Source organism: Mytilus trossulus, chromosome 1 (genome assembly GCF_036588685.1).
Source record: "Mytilus trossulus isolate FHL-02 chromosome 1, PNRI_Mtr1.1.1.hap1, whole genome shotgun sequence".
Taxonomy (NCBI): domain Eukaryota; kingdom Metazoa; phylum Mollusca; class Bivalvia; order Mytilida; family Mytilidae; genus Mytilus; species Mytilus trossulus.
The window spans coordinates 93826863-93846117 of NC_086373.1; the positions used below are offsets into that span (position 1 = coordinate 93826863).

Sequence of the window (19255 nt, forward strand, 5' to 3'; positions counted from 1 at the left end):
ACGGATGCGGCCAATTACTTTTTTGACAAAAACCATTTGAAAAGTTACATTTTTTTCATATTTAAGCTAGATTTGGAGAGTTTTTAATGAGTAAATCAGTTAAAATCTTTCACATAAACTAATTGAATCAACTGAAATAGACACTTGAGTGTTTAAAAAGTGTCCAAAATGTTTCGTCAGATGAACCTGAAATTTGAGGTCAAAATCGGCCCTTACCGGACTTACTCATGAACCTCTTATTTGTAGGGCCCTAGAAAAATGTGACGCAAAATTCATGCATGACAATAATGTGTGAAAAGATTTGAATTATGTGTGTTATAATATATTTATGTTTTCAGCTAACAGAAAGTTTATGACCCATGAATCAGAAAATACATCACATACTTATGCAAGTTCACACCAGGTCAAATTACAAAATTCATACAGTGTTCCAGCTAGGATTTCAAAAGGGCAGGGTGCCAATCCTGAAAAAGGGCATTTAACATGCGATATGATAATATGAAAAGGGCATATTTTAATAAAAGATGTTAATCAAACAATTGTATTTATTCGTTTATTGAATCACAGGTTATACAAGAACAACATCATTAGCCAATATAGAAGTCTGAACTCTTATCTTTCTACTTTAGTACTTTTAAGGCTGAAAAATAGTCAAGCAGCTTGTCACACAAGTTTTTTTTATCATTGCTTGGCACAGTTGAACTTTATATGCAGTATGTTTTGAAAGGTGACGTGTTTCATACTGTTTCTATGGTCTGCCACATTTTACCAGTTTCACCTTTCTACCTCTGCTGTGCTTAAATTGTATCAAAAATAAAGAATACAGAAAAAGATGACCAAGGCACCCTACCAACACTGCTACTAAGACCCTCTTTAACTTTTCCCATAACTCAAAATAAATACCTAAACATATATATCCTTAAGCAACAGGTATGTAGACATATTTTAGAATATGTAAATGGGTTACTCAATGCTTGGAAAAAAATCAGATTGAGTTATCTTTCTTTATTCGGGTGTGCTCCTTCTTTGGAGGATTATAAACAGTATGTAAATAAGATGTTAATATGATCACAATATGGCTGCCATTTTGGTAATTTTCGTTTCAAAAATGAAGGCAGTCAATGACAAATACGTCTAAATTTTCTGTTTATTTCTAGGAAAACAAGTAAAACAATGTCTTCAACGAATTTATTATGGTTTTCAACTTTCTGTCATTACGTTTCCTCCATGAAACTACGGTCAACATCGCAAATTGTGCCCAATATACAGTCAATACCTTCAAGCAAGGATAAATAAAATGTGAAATTTGGTTTAATTTGGCCCAGTAGTTTCAGAGGAGAAGATTTTTGTAAAAGTTAACGCACGCAGGACACCAAGTGTTGAGAAAACCTTACTTGACCTTTCAGGTCAAATAAGCTAACTAAAGAGCCTGTGTTGCTCACCTTGGTCTAAGTTAATATTAAACAAAGGACACAGATGGATTCATGACAAAATTGTGTTTTGGTGATGGTGATGTGTTTGTAGATCTTACTTTACTTATCATTCTTGCTGCTTACAATTATCTTTAACTATAACAGTAGTTTCTGTGGAAAATGATAGTGAAAATCTACAAAGTTTAAGAAAACTGTTGAAAATTGACTATGAAGGGCAATAACTCCTTAGGGGGTCAACTGACCATTTTGGTCATGTTGACTTATTTGTAAATCTTTCTTTGCTGAACATTATTGCTGTTTACAGTTTATCTCAATCTATAATAATATTCAAGAAAATAACAAAAAAACAGCAAAATTTCCTTAAAATTACCAATTCAGGGGCAGCAACCTAACAACCGGTTATCTGATTATCTGAAAATTACAGAGCAGATAGATCTTGACCTGATAAACAATTTGACCCAATGTCAGATTTGCTCTAAATGCTTTGGTCTTTTAAGTTATAAGCCAAAAACTGAATTTGCCAAAAACTGAATTTACCAAAAACTGAATTTACCGCTATGTTCTATCTTTAAGGCCAAAAAAAAAAATATGTCTGTTTCCTGCTTCCAAGGCCAAAAAAATCAGGGTCGGTAGGTCGGGATTTCTTTTTTTTTTTTTTTTTTTTTGCACTTCCTGTCAGATTTGCAGTCGGTTATATGTCATGTTTGGTTAGGGTCCTGTACCCCTAAATGATTTAATCCCTTTAAAGAAGCTTTAATTGAATAATCCTCCAAGTGCTGACATTTTTAAACTCGCTTATTGTGGCACATTTGTGCTGGGAGCAGCCATTTTTTGTTTGGGCATAGTAAAATACGGATCTGGTTCGGACCGGAACAGATTTTTTTCCAGATTTGAATAAAAAGATTTAGGGTCGGGGGTTTGAGTTAGGGTCGGTCGGGAAACAGGAAACAGACATATATTTTTTTTTGGCCTAACCATGGTGGCCATCTTGGTTGGTTTGCCGGGAAACCGGACACATTTTTAAACTAGATATCCCAATGATGATTGTGGCAAAGTTTGGTTAATATTTGCCCAGTAGTTTTAGAGGAGAAGACTTTTGTAAAAGTTAACGCCGGACGCCAAATTATGAGAAAAGCCCACTTGGCCCTTTGAGCCAGGTGAGCTTAAAATGACAAAAAAAAGTGTGGGAAATCGATTTGTCAAATTTACAGATGGACAAAGTGCAAATCTTAAGTCAACTTCAACCTTGTTGGTATGTGACCTGTAAATCTTTGAATAAAAATTTGGTAAGGGATATGATATTGAAAGTTTATTTCTAGAATAGTTATATAAATAAGCTTTTATCTGTGAAGATTTAAAAGAAAGACTCCATTACTTACTCAGGGCAGCCAGCATAATAATCTGGATTAACTGCTCCAACTCTGAGTACAACACTCATCGTGACGGACCAAAATCTTGCCAATGATCAGGTGATGGGTTTTTCCATGAATAAAGCTGCATTGCATACAATAATAAAACAACTGAAAAGATAAAATAAAAGAAAAGATTAATCAATAATGAATCAAATGAATCTGTGTCCAAAGGAGCCTAAATCATTTAGTATATTTAAAGCCATCAAGCGACATTATGTGTCTTCAGTGGCATGATTTCTCATCAGGATTATAAGACGAGTTTACCTATTGTGTTGCAATGCAATGTATAAACATTTGTATTGCCATGTTGATATTAAAAGAAAAAGTTTTCATACACATTTAAATTTAACTAGTCTTCACGCTGAGTGACAGAATCAAGACTGAAACTATTGCAAATAAGAATGTGTCAATAATTGAAATGTTGTACATTTGATATTATTTTTTTTCAATAATCACCCTCCCCCTTTTTTTCCAAAGAGAGAAAGTATGTAGAACAGTAGTTTTAACTATTTACCACTATAGTTATGTACACATTTTTGAAAAATTTCATGCATTTTTATGGTTTTACACTTGCAATTGCAACAAATGGAAGTTTTTAATGACCTTGACTGGCACAGTCTGTGTTGAAGACCACTGATAATGGTTTACTTTTAAGTTATTACTTGGATGGAGAGTTGTCTCATTGGCACTCAAACCACATCTTCCTATGTCTATTTCTTTTACAACTTGACAATTTACTGTCAAACAAGTAAAACTTTTTGATTACATGTAACTTTTAACAAAAAGTTCATTCATCAAACAAATTATCATACATTTGACATGCATAATGGATAAATTATTTCATATAACAGTAAAGGATATTAAATTTACCTTAAAATAAAAAGTAGGTAAATAATATTAAAGACATGTTTAAATATATGCTATCATATCCAATTTCAGATGAACCTTTCTGTTTTTAAAGGAATCCAAGTTCCTCTTTTTTTTTTTTATAAGTGTTATTATATTTATAAATTTGCCAATTGAAACATACAACATTTGGAAAGAAAATGTATGATTACTTTACTATTCTGAACTATTGCCATGGCCATCAGAAAGCGTTCAGAATAGTAAAGTAATCATACATTTTCTTTCCAAATGATGTATGTTTCAAAACAACTTTCTGGTTACATTCAACAAAATGGTGCTTGCACAGCTACATACATGTAGTACTATAATTCTATAAATCATTAAAAGCTATTCCAAATTCCAAGCAATTCTGTACTGTGGATATTAATATCTGCAATTAAGCATTTTATTTTCCCTCAACTATATAGCTATTAACTAATAACCACCATGACAGAAGATACTCTGAGACAATGGCTTCCCTATATATAGATAGCTATTATGACACAAGTGGGAGATCTTCATATTAAATATCAATAAAAAATTGTCAGAAGCTATTTTTGTTTGTATTTTGTAAACCAAAACAGCATAAGTTACAAAATGAAGGTTTAACATGATCCTTACACTAAATGCTCATTTAAGTGTTTAAGAACATAAAGCAAATTTTTTGGTAAAAAAATAGTAGAGTAGTCTGGCTTCAAATCTTCAAACTCTTTCCAAAGAAATGTTAACTTACATGTACTTCAAATTCCAGCAAAACAGTAAATTTCATCTGATTTAGACATGGTTTTCAAATAAAGGAAGCCCTATGTTTACAAGTTCATCTTTGTATTAAACAAAGAAAGATAACTTGTGTTTGCAATGATTTTTAGCTGGTAATGTAAAGACTTATTTTGATCCCAGTAAACCAAGAATCGTCATTAGGCAAAAAAAAAAATCTGTTTACAGTACCCACCCCTAATTTAAGCGCCAACCCTAAGCAATTTTATTTCCGTCGTGAAGTGAAAAGTTAATAGAACTTATAAATTGAATCAATTGCCTGATATATCCCAATGTTCACAATCATCAATATAACAGCTGTTAAAAGGAAACCCACAACTTGTGTAATGAAATAAAAACTTTGCCACCATTTTTTTCCAACCAATAACGAAGGGAAATAATCCAATCATTAAAAATACAGGTACACTAGGCCGATGGACAACTTGGACCACGTCACAACTCAAAACCATGGCGCTAAAAATAAAATGGAAATACTGACCCACCTACCCTATATATTTTGATAATGTAACCCTAAACAGGCATATATTTTTTTTTGGCCTTAGCTGTAATATTTATTCCAATGGAAATATTCCAGAATGCTTTTTTCATTAGAAACTAATATTATGAAGCAACAGTGTTCAACTAATATTTCGTGGAATTCTGGTAAAATCTGCACCTAATCATATTAGCACCTGGTTAAATCGGCACCTGATATAGTCAATTCAGCACTCATGTTAAATATGCTAATTTTTGGGCCAGAAAGTTTTAATTATTGAAAAGGACTCATAGTTTTCCGTTTTATTTTTCTAATAGTCTCATTGTTAAACAACCACTTTGGTAAAAGCTTCGTCGTTTACCTTCATACTGACTACAGTAGAGTTAAAACAACAAACATATTAACTATCTCAGTATTTGGTAAAAGTTATTATCTGAAAAGAAAACTTATCAAAACATCAGTAATAGAATACTGGGAAAACTTTAAATAATTAACTTATGTATTCAAATGATGCTTTTTAACGATGAAATGCACGATAATAAGAATTATTTATATCAAATATTATTGGACGCTGAAACTGACTTTAAATAGGTGCTGATTTGACTATATATGCGGATTTAACCAGGTGCCGATTTGACTTTTTCTATGGGAGCAGATTTTACTTGTACCCTATTTCATGGTAGTGAAAACCCTGTGTCAGTTATGTTATGAACATGAAGTACTTTTTCACCACTGTCAAAAGGAAATGAATGAGATATGCAACTGTTTTGTGGATATAAACTTATGGTTACCAGGAAATAATCTAAAATTTAGTTATTGTGTTGTTTTACTGTAAATGGGATATTTGCAATGTTTTTCTGGCAGATAAGTAAATATTTCCAAAGTTAAAGAATCTGCACATAATAATTCCCACCCTTTAAAATGTTGTCCCTCACTTCATGGAGAACTTTATTAAAATCTTTGAATACATTAAGCAAACTGCCATAGGGGTTACAGATACACATAGAGAGAACTGTCACCATGACAAAAAATATGAAGTGAATAATATATAGATACCACATAAATATATTATTATTAATAGCACTATAAGGAATCATTCAAACTGAATTTTTGAATGCACTATGCTGTAGTGCAAAAAGACAAGTATATCTGTAATTCATATTCATACAGCGGTAGCTCTCATATTTTTTCATTGGATAATGTATTTCCCAACGAATTATGCATCAGTATAACGAATTTTGGGCAAAAAACATGGCGGATAAAATTATTTTTGACAAGCAAATGTAGGTCATGTCTGCAAGTCTAACAAGTTCTATTAGGCAATAGCAAATGATTTTGTGCTCATTAATTTGACATCTTACCTTAAAACAAAGTGTTAAAATCACATACGCTGTCAAGCAGTATATTATTATACGCAATAACCAGCGTCTTATTTGGATACAGAAATGTCAAAACAAATCGTTTGCAAACAACGAATCAAAACAGACCGTTTTTTGCAATGATGCGAATGTTTTACGTTCCAAAAGTAAGCACACTTATTCTTCTGTGTATAGTTAAACTTGTCAACACCATGTCATTAACATGAAATGAGTTATTAAACAAATATAAGTGAATGTTTTGGTTGGCTCAGGTACGACAACTTCAAAGAATAGCCGCCATTACCGGAGTATACGGGGTTCTCATTTGGAAAGTCAGTGCTTCATTTCCGCTTAGTTTTTTCGTCAAATAAAATTATATAAAGCATATTTTCTGATTTTAAATCAAAAAGTATTATCTGAGAATTAATATGTGCAAATTTCAAATTTATTTGCAAATTTGTTGATATATTTTTACGGAAGTCAAAATCAGACTTGCGCTCTTCGTTCAAGCACTTGTCAAACTACATGTAAACATACACGATAATTTTTTGCTATATTTAACCTCAAATTATGATAGATCCGTCGTCGAGTGAGGATGAATCGGACCAAGAAACAAATGAAGATGAAAACTCTGATGGACACAGTTTGCACAACAGTACAGAACGTGGTAGTTTATCTGCCAGTGGGGATAACTTGAGTGTCACCGGCCCACAGAGGTCCAACAGTATCCGACCATCTAGTCCTAGTCCTTCCCTTGTCAGTGACAGAGAAAAAGTTGAAGACACTGAAAAACTAGAGAGAGAAGAAGAAGAAAGAAAAAAGCGGTTACAACTGTATGTATTTGTTATGCGATGTATTGCCTATCCTTTTAATGCTAAACAGCCAACAGACATGGCAAGAAGGCAAACTAAAGTGACTAAGCAACAACTTCAAACAATTAAAGAAAGGTTTCATGCATTTCTCAATGGAGAAACTAGTATTGTTGCAGATGAAGCATTCACAAATGCTGTTCAGAGTTATTATGAAGTCTTTCTAAAAAGTGACAGAGTTGCCAATATGGTTCGAAGTGGGGGTTGTTCAGCAAATGATTTTAGAGAAGTGTTTAAAAATAACATTGAAAAAAGAGTAAGAAGCCTTCCAGAAATTGATGGATTAAGCAAAGAAACAGTATTAAGTTCGTGGATGACCAAATTTGATGCAATATTTCGAGGTGAAGAAGACCCAAGAAAGCAACCACAACGAATGACAACTGCAGCCTCTGAGCTAATTCTTAGTAAAGAGCAGTTGTATGAAATGTTCCAGAATATATTAGGGGTGAAGAAATATGAGCATCAAATTTTGTACAATGCATGTCAGGTTTGTACATTTATAATATTTTTGTTTGTCATGTTACTAAGGGAGAGATGTTTTTCAATGGGATAGCACGAAGCGGTGATCCCTTTTTGATCAAGCGATGCTGGATGTACAAACAAAAATGTACATGTTAGCGATCACTCCAGATTCAAAATTGTGAGCATTTCTGAATTGAAGACAATTCATGAATTTGATTTTATGTTTTTGGACTTCGAGAAAGATTATACACCAATATTTAAATCATCTATAGTACTGAATACTAATTAAACTCTTGACATGTTATTTGCCCTGAAATTAAGAAAAGATAGAGCTAACAGCTACTAAATTTCAGATACATTTGTACATCCAATGCATTTGAAAACAGACTTACAGTACATACTGACATGTTGGACACTACTGTCCCAGGTCATCAGGAGTAGTAATTAATCATCTGTTATCAGTGTGCATGTACAATGTAAATAAAATCAAGAAGTCTTTTCAGGTTAAAGTCATACATGTATGAAAAGAGTGACCATTGAAAAATAATGTTAATCCAATTTCTGAACCAATGCATACATAGTACACAGGGTTTCCCCTGGGTCGATTATTTTTTTTGCGCCACCTCTTTCGCCAAAACAATATATTTTTCGCCAATTTATTATTTTTTCGCCAAGTAACATTAATATATTTTTCCAGCCCCCCTCCTTCCTAAATAAGAAGTGTTGTTTTACAACAAAACAAAGCATCTTATCACTTGGAATTGATCCCTCGTGTAAGGTGTAGTCATTACATTGAAGGGTTACTCTCATGCCAACCTTTTGAATAGATTTCTTCATAACGACAGTTGATCACAATTTTCTTTTTTACAACATCGTAAATAAGTAAAACTATATGCTTGAAACATGTGTGTCACTGAAACGACTTTGAAGTACCCACTGAATCAATGATCTATATGAAAGTTAAATGATAAAGTTTTAAATCAGAGACCTTTCTTGCTTTTGAACATTATTCGTCATAACAACAACTATCATTAATAGAAGTAGAGGAAGCGTAAAAATTTTGCTTCAAACACGTGCGTCGCAAAGTGGTCGAGAAAGTGGTTAATAAATCCCTTTTGTGACATGTGACAGAAGCCATTTAAACATATCATTTTGTCATATCATACAATCAACACCTTTATTAATTAGTCCTTTGATGTCGATACCTATGAATGCAATCAGCTGATGATTGATTTTCTGTCAAAATCTAACGAGTTCAAGGTGAATTCCGAGTATTGTCTGATTGGTAAAGTCAGAGAAACCTGAAAAAAGGTAAATAAACAAGATGGCTGAAAATAAATCGTTATATATATTTCTTTCGCCAATGACGAATTTTAATCGCCACAATTATTTTTTTTTCACAAATTGCGAAAATGGCGACCGCCAGCGGAAACCCTGATAGTACATACATTTGTACATGTATATCATAAACTTAGTCTTCTAGATCTGTGTACGATTGTACATTTTTTTTGCATAAATTCATATAATCGTCAAAAAATATTTCAATCAGTCAGTACTAGTGTTGTTGTGAAAATATGGCAGCTAATAAATGGTCATGTTTTAAAGCCGAAGTTCAACAATTGTCCCCTGATTTTAAACAATCAATAAAGAATCATGGGTATTCAGGTAAGCACAAGTATAACAGGTACAATAAAATATATAAAGAAGAAGATGTGGTATGATTGAAAATGAAACAACTCTACTCAAGAGACCAAAATGATACAGAAATTTTAAAACTATAGGTCACTGTACGGCCTTCAACAATGAGCAAAGTATACTGCATATTCAGCTTATCTTGATGACAGAGTGATGTGTATGTTTGGTTTTCCATTTGCACTTGTGTATTGCGATCACCGGAGTTTTACCAGAAAAGTAATGCTGCATACAGAAAACATATGGACAAATTATAGAATTTTCTTGAGAAAAACCTATATGTACATAAGTTTTATAATAAAAATTAGCCATTTATAAGTTATAAAAAAATATGCATTTTTTTTTAATTTGAAGTTTCATATTACTCTACTGTACTATAAACAATTCTTAAATGTTCTACAGGGCTCATGCTAGCAGATGACTGTGGCGATAAAGTTGCTTTCCCATCTATCAATTCACTTTGTCTGACTGTCAAAAACAATATCTAGTCACCCTATTGTTCACCAAACTCCCTTTCAGTCGCTTTCTTCATCGGCAATTTTCGATTTATACCAAGTCTCTGAAACATCAATTTTGCATTTATAAGTAATGAAGTTCAAAGAAATGAACAATTTTATATTGTCTTTTGAAAACAGTTTAAAGTGTTGACTAACATTTGTTGCATGATATTTCTGACACTCTTTGGTTAAAGTTTTTCCAATTTTTATAACTCTTTAGTTATCGTGGATTTTTACAAAAAAGCTTGTTTATAATCAAAAGCTAGTATCTAAAAGGACATTTTTTTAAAATTTATTTCATGTTTTTCTGTATATTATTTATAAATGGACTTAGTTTTTTGTCGAGCCTGCAACTTTTGTTGCAGAATGCTCGACATAGGGATAGTGATCTGGCAGCAGCGTTAGCTAACTTTTTAAAAGCTTTATATTTTAGAAGGTGGAAGACCTGGATGCTTCATACTTTGTATATACATGTAGATGCCTCATGCGACGAAGTTTCCGTCAGTCACATGTCAAATGTCCTTCACCTCATTTTCATGGTTCAGAGACCACTTGAAAAAAAGTTCAGATTTTTTGTAATGTTGAATTCTCTTTTATTATAAGTTATAGGATAATTATATTTGGTTTGTGTGTACCTTGCAAGGTCCTCATGCCCGTCAGTTTTCACTTGACCTCGACCTCATTTCATTGATCAGTGAACAAGGTTAAGTTTTGGTGGTCAAGTCCATATCTCAGATACTATAAGCAATAGGGCTAGTATATTTGGTAAATGGAAAGACTGTAAGGTGAACATGTCCAACTGGCAGGTGTTATCTGACCTTGACCTCATTTTCATGGTTCAGTGGTTATAGTTAAGTTTTTGTGTTTTGGTCTGTTTTTCTTATACTATATCAATAGGTCTTCTATATTTGGTGTACAGAATGATTGTAAGGTGTACATGTCTAGCTGACAGGTGTCATCTGACCTTGACCTCATTTTTATGGTTCAGTGGTCAAAGTTAATTTTTGAGTTTTGGTCTATTTTTTAATACTTTATGCATAAGGTCAACTATATTTGGTGTTTGGTAATATTTTATGACCATATGTCTGTTACGCAGGTTTTATTTGACCTTGACCTCATTTTCACGGCTTATTGCTCAGTGTTAAGTTCTTGTGGTCTGTTTTTCTGAATTTATAAGCAATAAGTCAACTATGATTGTGTTTTGAAGAATTGTTAGCTGTACATGTCAGCCTGGCATGGTTCATCTGACCTTTACCTCATTTTCATGGTTCATTGATCAATGTTTTGTTTTCTTGGTTAATGTTGAGTTTATGTGACAGTTGTAATAAAGCTTTATATTTGGTCTATCAACATAATATCTATGATTAGTAAAGAAGGCGAAAGCGTGTGTACTCTTGTGGAATAAAGGAAAGGAGGATGTGGAAAAAAAGGGGGGGGGGGGTCAATTGTTCTCATTTGAAATTTCATAAATAAAAAGAAAATTTCTTCAAACTTTTTTTTGAGAGGATTAATATTCAACAGCTAAGTGAATTGCTCAAAGGCAAAACAAAAATTTTAAGTTCATGAGACCACATTCATTCTGTGTCAGAAACCTATGCTGTGTCAACAGGGGCCCAAATAAGCATTTTTCTAGTTTCCAGACAATATGTTGTGGAATGGTGTATGGATCTCTCTGAAATTATGCCACAAGTTTCCATACTACAAAGGGATGGTAAGAGTAGGCTAAGAAGGGATTATGGCTTAAATTGTTAAGAATTAGGGTAAAAAAAGGGGGGGAAATAGGGTTTCATGGTTAATGGACAAAACATGATTTAAAAGCAGTTTAAGGGAGGTAATTCAAATACATCATTGACAAAAATACTTTAAAATCTGTCAATAAATGTGCAGTTTGGAGAGCATACATGTAAGTTCGCAGTGTCAGTTCTTTTGTTATGTTTAATTTCTTTGCTTATATCAATGTTTTGGTTGAGTTTAAAATTCAATGCAGATCAATTATTTTAAAAGAGTTATGCCTCTTGGAAACAGGGAAACTTGGATTGCATTTATATCGCTATCAATTGTACAATTCTTGCCAAGTTTTTTATGAAACTTATATCGTGGGTTTATATTAGCAATGTCTTGGATAAGTTCATAAATAATTTTTGGCTGATAGAAGCTAAATGCATTTAAATGATGATTTTTCCCCCCAAATCTATTGTGTTGGCCTGTATAAACAGAAACTTAACATAAAAATCAACTAAAAATATTTGTGGTTGTTACAGGATTATTTCCTAAATAAAGGAAAATTTTTGCCTATTGTCCTACTTTATTCAATATCTCGGCAAGTATCCACAAAAATAATGTCAGACGCGACATTGTATTTCACCAAAAGTTTATAAAATTACATGTAATAAGAATCAGTCACCAAAAACTTAATTCAGTTCAGAATAGTTAGAACATTAAGATATAACTTAATACAATCTTCAAATAGTTCTTATTTGGAACGTACTTTATGTAGATGTGTTTGAGTTAAAATTGTTTTATAAGTATAATATTCAATTTAGGACTCATCCCTAGTTTATAGCATCTTACACATAGATAAATTTCTGTTGTTTTTTTCATGATTTTAAATGAATTTTTGTTGAAATGGTGTTAATTTTCAATACAGTTGTTTATCACTGGATTATTTCGGAAAAACCTACCCAAATGAACATATTTACAACAAATTGCTAAAAAAAATCATACTTACATGTATACACAAACTCTACATTTTTGTGTATATTAAAATGACCATTTCAGCTTGGCACAACAAGTCATTTATATAATTTATCAGACTTGTCCGGAATATATGACTGTTTTGGAAGCCCTGACCTGTAGGCCATTACATTCCAGACCCTTTTACAAATGGAATACTTCAACACCTAAAACCTCAACCTTTTTGAAATACTACAGTCCCTGTCTAGTCATATATATATATATGTAGAGCCCAGGTGGTCGTGTGGTCTAGCAAGACGGCTGCAGTGCAGGCGATTTGGTGTCACGATATCACAGTAGCATGAGTTCGAGTCCTGGCGAGGGAAGAACCAAAAATTTGCGAAACCAAATTTACAGATCTAACATTGTTGGGTTGATGGTTGATGTTTAGACGAGTTGTATATGGCGAGGGAAGAACCAAAAATTTGAGAAAGCAAATTTACAGATCTAATATTGTTGGGTTGATGTTTAGACGAGTTGTATATATAATTTACAGATCTAACATTGTTAGATCTGTAAATTTGCTTTCTCAAATTTTTGGTTCTTCCCTCGACGGAATTCGAACCCATGCTACTGTGATATCGTGACACCAAATTGCCTGCACTGCAGCCGTCCCGCTAGACCACACAACCACCTGGGCTCTCAAAAAAAGAGCTTTCGGTGGGCATGTGTTACCTTTCCACGTCAGTTTTAATCTAGCGGCGTACTACATATATATATTTGGTGTCACAATATCTCAGTAGCATTAGTTCGAGTCCCGGTGAGGGAAGAACAAAAATTTACAGATCTAACATTGTTGGGTTGATGTTTAGACTAGATGTATTTACATAATGTACTCAGCCATGTACCACTATCACTGCTGGTGATCCAATTAGGATAAATCTATTGTAGAGTTGTAACTGGTTCAGAAGTAGTTATGAATAATATATAATTATTTAGGTGACTGTATCTTACATTAATTTGTAGGATCCTTTACTATAGTTATTTCAGTTGAACTGTAACTATTCCATCTTCATGCCTTATATATCATGTACTGTATTACGACGCTAGATTAGAACTGAAGAGGAAAGGTAACACCTGGTTACCGAAAGCTTTTTTTTTGTGAAGCTCAGGTGGTCCAGTGGTCTAGCACGTCTGATACAGTGCAGGAAATTTGGTGTCACTATATATCAGTAGCATGAGTTCCAATCCCGGTGAGGGAAGAACAAAAATATTTGTGAAAGCAAAGGAGTACATGTAGATCCTGTAAGAACCGATTTTGGCCTCAAATTTCAGGTTTATCTGTCGAAAGATTTTTACCACTTTTTAAACACTTAAGTGTCTAATACATTTGATTGAATTAGTTTATGTGAAAGATTTTATCTGCTATTCAAGCCCATATAAAAGATAAACCTACCAAATAAGCCAAAAATGTCACTTTTCAGATGGTTTTTGTCAAAAATGAAATTGGCCGCATCCATGTTCATCCTCAAGCTTTATATATGTTATGTATTATCATTTAATACAACTTACATTTCAATATTAAGGATGAACATGAATGCGGCCACTTTCGTTTTTCACGAAAACCGTCTAAAATTTAACTTAAATGCTAGAATTGTGAAGATTTCAGTAATTTAGCATCACTTGATGGTGCTAGTACTCCATACATGTATATGTGCATTATATTGTCAAAAACAGCCCATATTTATGTAGCAGAAGCATTCTGCTTTCCAATAAATAATGAAAAGTTTACATTTAAAAATTTTGTAAAACTGCTATATTTTTGGGCCAAAAAGGGGTCTTACTGGACCTACTCCTTTACAGATCTAACATTGTTGGGTTGATGTTTAGACAAGTTACAATGTATTATATATACATGTATATGATAAATTATGACTGTACATTTATATCAAGTATAAATATAAGAAATGAACATCATAATAGGTTAATGGACATCCTTCATACTTTTTACAAACCAGTGAATTTATAATCCATATCTGGACTTTGTCACAAATTATTAATCATCAATGAAGATATGATCAGGCTAGATGTATATTGATATTGTATAGATCTTAGAAATTATGTCCAAGTCTGTTTTGATCAAGACAATATGTAACCTTTTTACCATTCAATATATAAAGATTACCTACTAACATGACTATTATTCTTCCTTGTACATTTGAAATCAGTTTATTTGTTTATCTGCAAATGCCCATATATGAAATTTAGTATATATATTGAAGTCCAGTATTTCATCCAATCTTTAGCCTATAGCTACAATGAAGATAACCATGGTGGAGTTCATAAACCTTTATAATTTCAAGTTCAAGGCATTCAGACTGGGCAGCATATTTTCAACATTTTATTTGATTACAAGATGCATGGGCTCTATAATATGTATCACATTTCCTGTGTATTTTAGTCTAGACACCATCTAATTATCCATCAAGGTGACCTCATAAAACTGCTGATGGTCATATTACGGATAGATACATAAATATAGATAGCACACTCATGCAATTGGATTTTTATGGTCTGTTTGATTTTTATATTAAAGGTTAGAAATAAATGTTAATCATTGTTTTTACCTGTTTAAGACTCTCTACATTTTATTGTTTTTACCTGTTTAAGAATGAGCTTATGTGGACCAAATCAGTCAATGAAATGGTTTACCATCAAATCATTTTCAATGTAGACATTCGTTTCCTCTTAATAACTGAACATGCTTAATTCATGCAAAATTGATCTCTTACCAAGGGGTTAAATGGAAGGTCACATAAATATTGATTCAATGAGGTCGAATTATTCACCTGTGCAAGCAAATAATTTTTGCAACAAAATGTTTATGCCTTACCTACGATAGTAGAGGGGCATTATGTTTTCTGGTCTGTGCGTACCTCTGTCTGTCCATCCATTCGTTTGTTCGTCTGTCCCGCTTCATGTTAAAGGTTTGGTCATGGTAGTTTTTGATGAAGCTGAAGTCCAATCAGCTTGAAACTTAGTACACTTGTTGCTTATGATTTGATCTTTTTAATTGTAAGACCAAATAAAACTTTTGAACCCAATTCCAAGGTCCACTGAACATAGAAAATGACAGTCCAAGATTCAGGTTAAAGTTTTTAGTCAAAAGTAGTTTATGATGAAGCTGAATTTCATGGTCCATTGAACATGGAAAATGATAGTTCGAGTGGGGCATCCGTGTACTTTGGACACATTCTTGTTTAGCTTATTTTAACAAAAATTGAATCAAACTTGCTGCTAAAAGCAAATTATTATTTCACTTTTTTCACTTTCATTAATGATTTGACAAAAAAAAATTATGCCTGTGTCAGTGTCTTTAAGAATCATTAGAACATAAATGTTCTATATAATGCTTGGTGTTTTTTAAAAGCCATTAGGACATCTGTTTAAAATGATAGATGTAATTCAATTTTATCCTGGTGTCTTAAAGAACCATTAGGACATACATGTATGTTCACTACTGTAGTCTTGGCGTCTTTAAGAAACCTTTAGACAATTATTGTGTCCTGGATGTATTACAATTTAATCCTGATGTCTGAAAGAACCCAAAGGACATATATTTACTACTGTAGTATTGGCGTCTTTAAGAATTGCTTTTGACAAGTACATTATGTCATAGATCTATTACAATAGAAGTCGTAGATCTATTACAATAAAATCTTGGTGTCTTATAGAACCATTAGGACATAGATATACTACATGATTTAAAGACATAAATATAGATTTACTATTGTAGTCTTAGCGTCATTAAGAATTGTTAGTCCAGTATTTTGTCATAGATCTATTACAATAGAATCCTGGTGTCTTTAAGAACCATAAAGACATATATATAAGCACTATTAGAACATAGATGTACTACAATAACCTTAAGAACATAGATGTACTACAAGAACCTTAAGAACATAGATATACTACAAGAACCTTAAGAACATAGATTTACTACTGTAGTCTTGGTGTCTATGAGAAATGTTTGGACAAAAAAAAGAACCTAGAGGACATAGCTATAGATGGATTGCAAAAATCATGGTGTCTTTAAAAGCCATTATGACAAAAAGCACTACCATTATATTGGTGTCCGTAAAAGCTATAATGATATAAAAGCACAACAATGATATGGGTATCTTTGAAAGCTTATATGACATGAATGCACTACAATAATCTCGCTGTCCTTAACAGCCAATAGAATATAGATTTGATAGTTAATGGACAGTATAGTCTTGGTATCTTTTTTGGCTGTTTGGACATATAATATGTCATAGATGTACTACAATGTAGTCTTTGTGTCTTTTAAAGACAGACTTTATGTGTTAAGCTGCCATTATATACATTCATAATGTCCTGAATAAATAAGTAACAATCATCTCTTATATCTAATGCAATTGTTCCAATGATTTAGATATATATAAAAATAAGGAGATGTGGTATGATTGCCAATTAGACAACTATAGTTATGGTAATGTATACAGATTACAGTTTTGTGCTATCATACAGAATTTACATTAGACAGTAATTTACAGTAAACTTTATGGAAAGATTAAGTTTGTAAGTTAAGTGTTCTAAATGGCTTTATAAAAATGCTAGTAAAACACTTCAGTAGGGTTTGGGAATTTTGAAAAGGTTTCAAATATGAAAAGGAAGATAATTATAACTGATTGACTTAATAAAATTTATCAGTTAGTCAAATGAAATATTTGTGAGGGTTTTAATTCAGGAAGCAATTCAGTTTCTTCTTAGGAGGCAATTAAATTGAAATAAAACAATTGAAAATTCAAATATAACTTTTTATTACAAAAGATAAAAAATTACCAATTTGGCATAATTGGGTTGTTTATCATGTTTATGTTAACTTCTGTTTCGATGCTCATTAAAACAACTTCTGTTTTGATGCTCATTAAAACAGTACATCTTTCAAGTTTAATGAAGCTGTACAATTTAACATTGTATGTATGTTAGAATAAGGGGGGTGGGGGATACCAAACCAGGATTTTTGGGGGGTTCCAACCATATGTCCCCATTTAAATGCATTGATTGTCCCCAAAGTAAGTAATCAAAAATGAATTTTACACTTAAAATTGAAAATATTCTGAACGAAAATGATGTGGACATTTTTCCAGCTATCTTGTTTGACTTAGTTTGTTTATTTTGCTATTGACCCGTTTGTTAAACTGATATTGACAAAATAATGGTTACTCATCTGATTTGTATCACATTGTACAGGTGATACCTAACAATTCAATATTGATATGTATGTGTAACACATGTCACAATTATTTATTAAAAAATGCAGAAGAAATCCAAAGGAATAAATAAGATGATGTAAATTTCTCCACGTCTGTCTGTATCCTACAATTTTAAATGACTGATTTCATTTCTGTTTCTTGTTCAATCGCTAGTTGTCTTGGCAACAAAATATTGATTGGTGAAGTCCAAACCAAGCTTTCATTCTCTAGAATTTTATTGATGCCGATTCTATAGATTTTTTTTTCTACAACTGACTGCATGTATAAATATTAGATTTTTACCATGAATAAAGTGCATGTATTATTTCTGAAATATGAATTTGTGCAAATGTACTTTTGAAGCAATTTTACAAGCATGTTTTAATTCAGAAATCCAATATAACTATTCTTTGACTTAATTTACATTGTGTTGGAAGCAAATAATTGTATTTTGAAAGGATGGGTTATACTAGTAAACTCCTTAAATTATGACTGGGGATGGTACCTAGCAACCATTACTAGCAGAAGAACAACAGTACAATTTTTTTCTGCCTACGATTTCAAGTCATTATTGACTCTTGTGCATTCCCACAATATACTCTGTGTTCATAGATATAAACATAACTAACTAAAACTAAAAAGGGTTTTGTTTTATGTAGATGAACAATGATAGTGTTTGAGTGACTTTAAACATAGAAATTACATATGCCCTAAAATTATAGTAAAGATTTTTTACATGTGAATGTACAAATGTATACTTAAAATAATTTCTTTTATTTAGCCATTTCTGAAAAATCTTCTTTGGAAATGATTAAAAGTTTAATATTTTTTTTAGCAAGGAACAAAACATTTATAAAAACATTTAAAAGCGTAAAATAGAACACTAAAAAAATGCTGCTAACATTTAATACAGTATAAAAATGTTAGCCTGAAGTACTTATGTAAATCTGATATAATTAATTTTGACATTTTGCCTTTAAACTTTAAGCTGGTACATGTAGTATACACTGCAGTAAACATGCTGATAATGTATAAAGCTCTAGGAAATGTTATCAACATTCACACAAAACATGTCATAATGAAAATATGTACAAGTTAAAATAACTCCAGGCATAAAAAAGAGAGACTATTAATTAAAAGAGATGTACATGAGGTTTAAAGTAAAAAGTCACAGCAACCCAGCAACATAAAACACATAAAGATATCAATGGTCAAACAGTCTGTTTCTCTACAAATTGAAAAATAAACAGAAAAAATTGTTATAAAACACATGTTTATATGTACAATCATGGAATTTTCATAGTGGTCAGTTTGATAGTTCTTATGGAAAGAACTGAAGTTAGACTGACCAACTTAGTTACTTATTGATAGAACTAAATTCACCATACCATATTTGCAAGTAGAGTCTTGATACGGTCAAGTTTTTTTACCATGATTAGTTGG

The 19255-nt window shown here is 32.1% G+C and overlaps 2 protein-coding genes across 6 annotated transcripts in view; one reads left to right on the forward strand and one right to left on the reverse strand.

Annotated features, from left to right (window-relative positions):
- LOC134691246 (mucin-4-like) overlaps positions 1–6654 on the reverse strand; it is a 38590-nt gene extending 31936 nt beyond the window's left edge. For both annotated transcript variants that reach the window (XM_063551642.1, XM_063551632.1), the window contains exons 1-2: positions 6344–6654; positions 2813–2953 (exon numbers count right to left, since the gene is read on the reverse strand). In XM_063551642.1, coding sequence (XP_063407712.1) covers positions 2813–2871 — 59 coding nt within the window. In that variant the 5' untranslated portion in view covers positions 2872–2953; positions 6344–6654. The remainder of the gene's footprint in view (positions 1–2812; positions 2954–6343) is intronic.
- A 191-nt stretch (positions 6655–6845) lies between these two features.
- LOC134691256 (calcium-dependent secretion activator 1-like) overlaps positions 6846–19255 on the forward strand; it is a 71492-nt gene continuing 59082 nt past the window's right edge. For all 4 annotated transcript variants that reach the window (XM_063551655.1, XM_063551674.1, XM_063551665.1 and 1 more), the window contains exon 1: positions 6846–7696. In XM_063551655.1, coding sequence (XP_063407725.1) covers positions 6911–7696 — 786 coding nt within the window. In that variant the 5' untranslated portion in view covers positions 6846–6910. The remainder of the gene's footprint in view (positions 7697–19255) is intronic.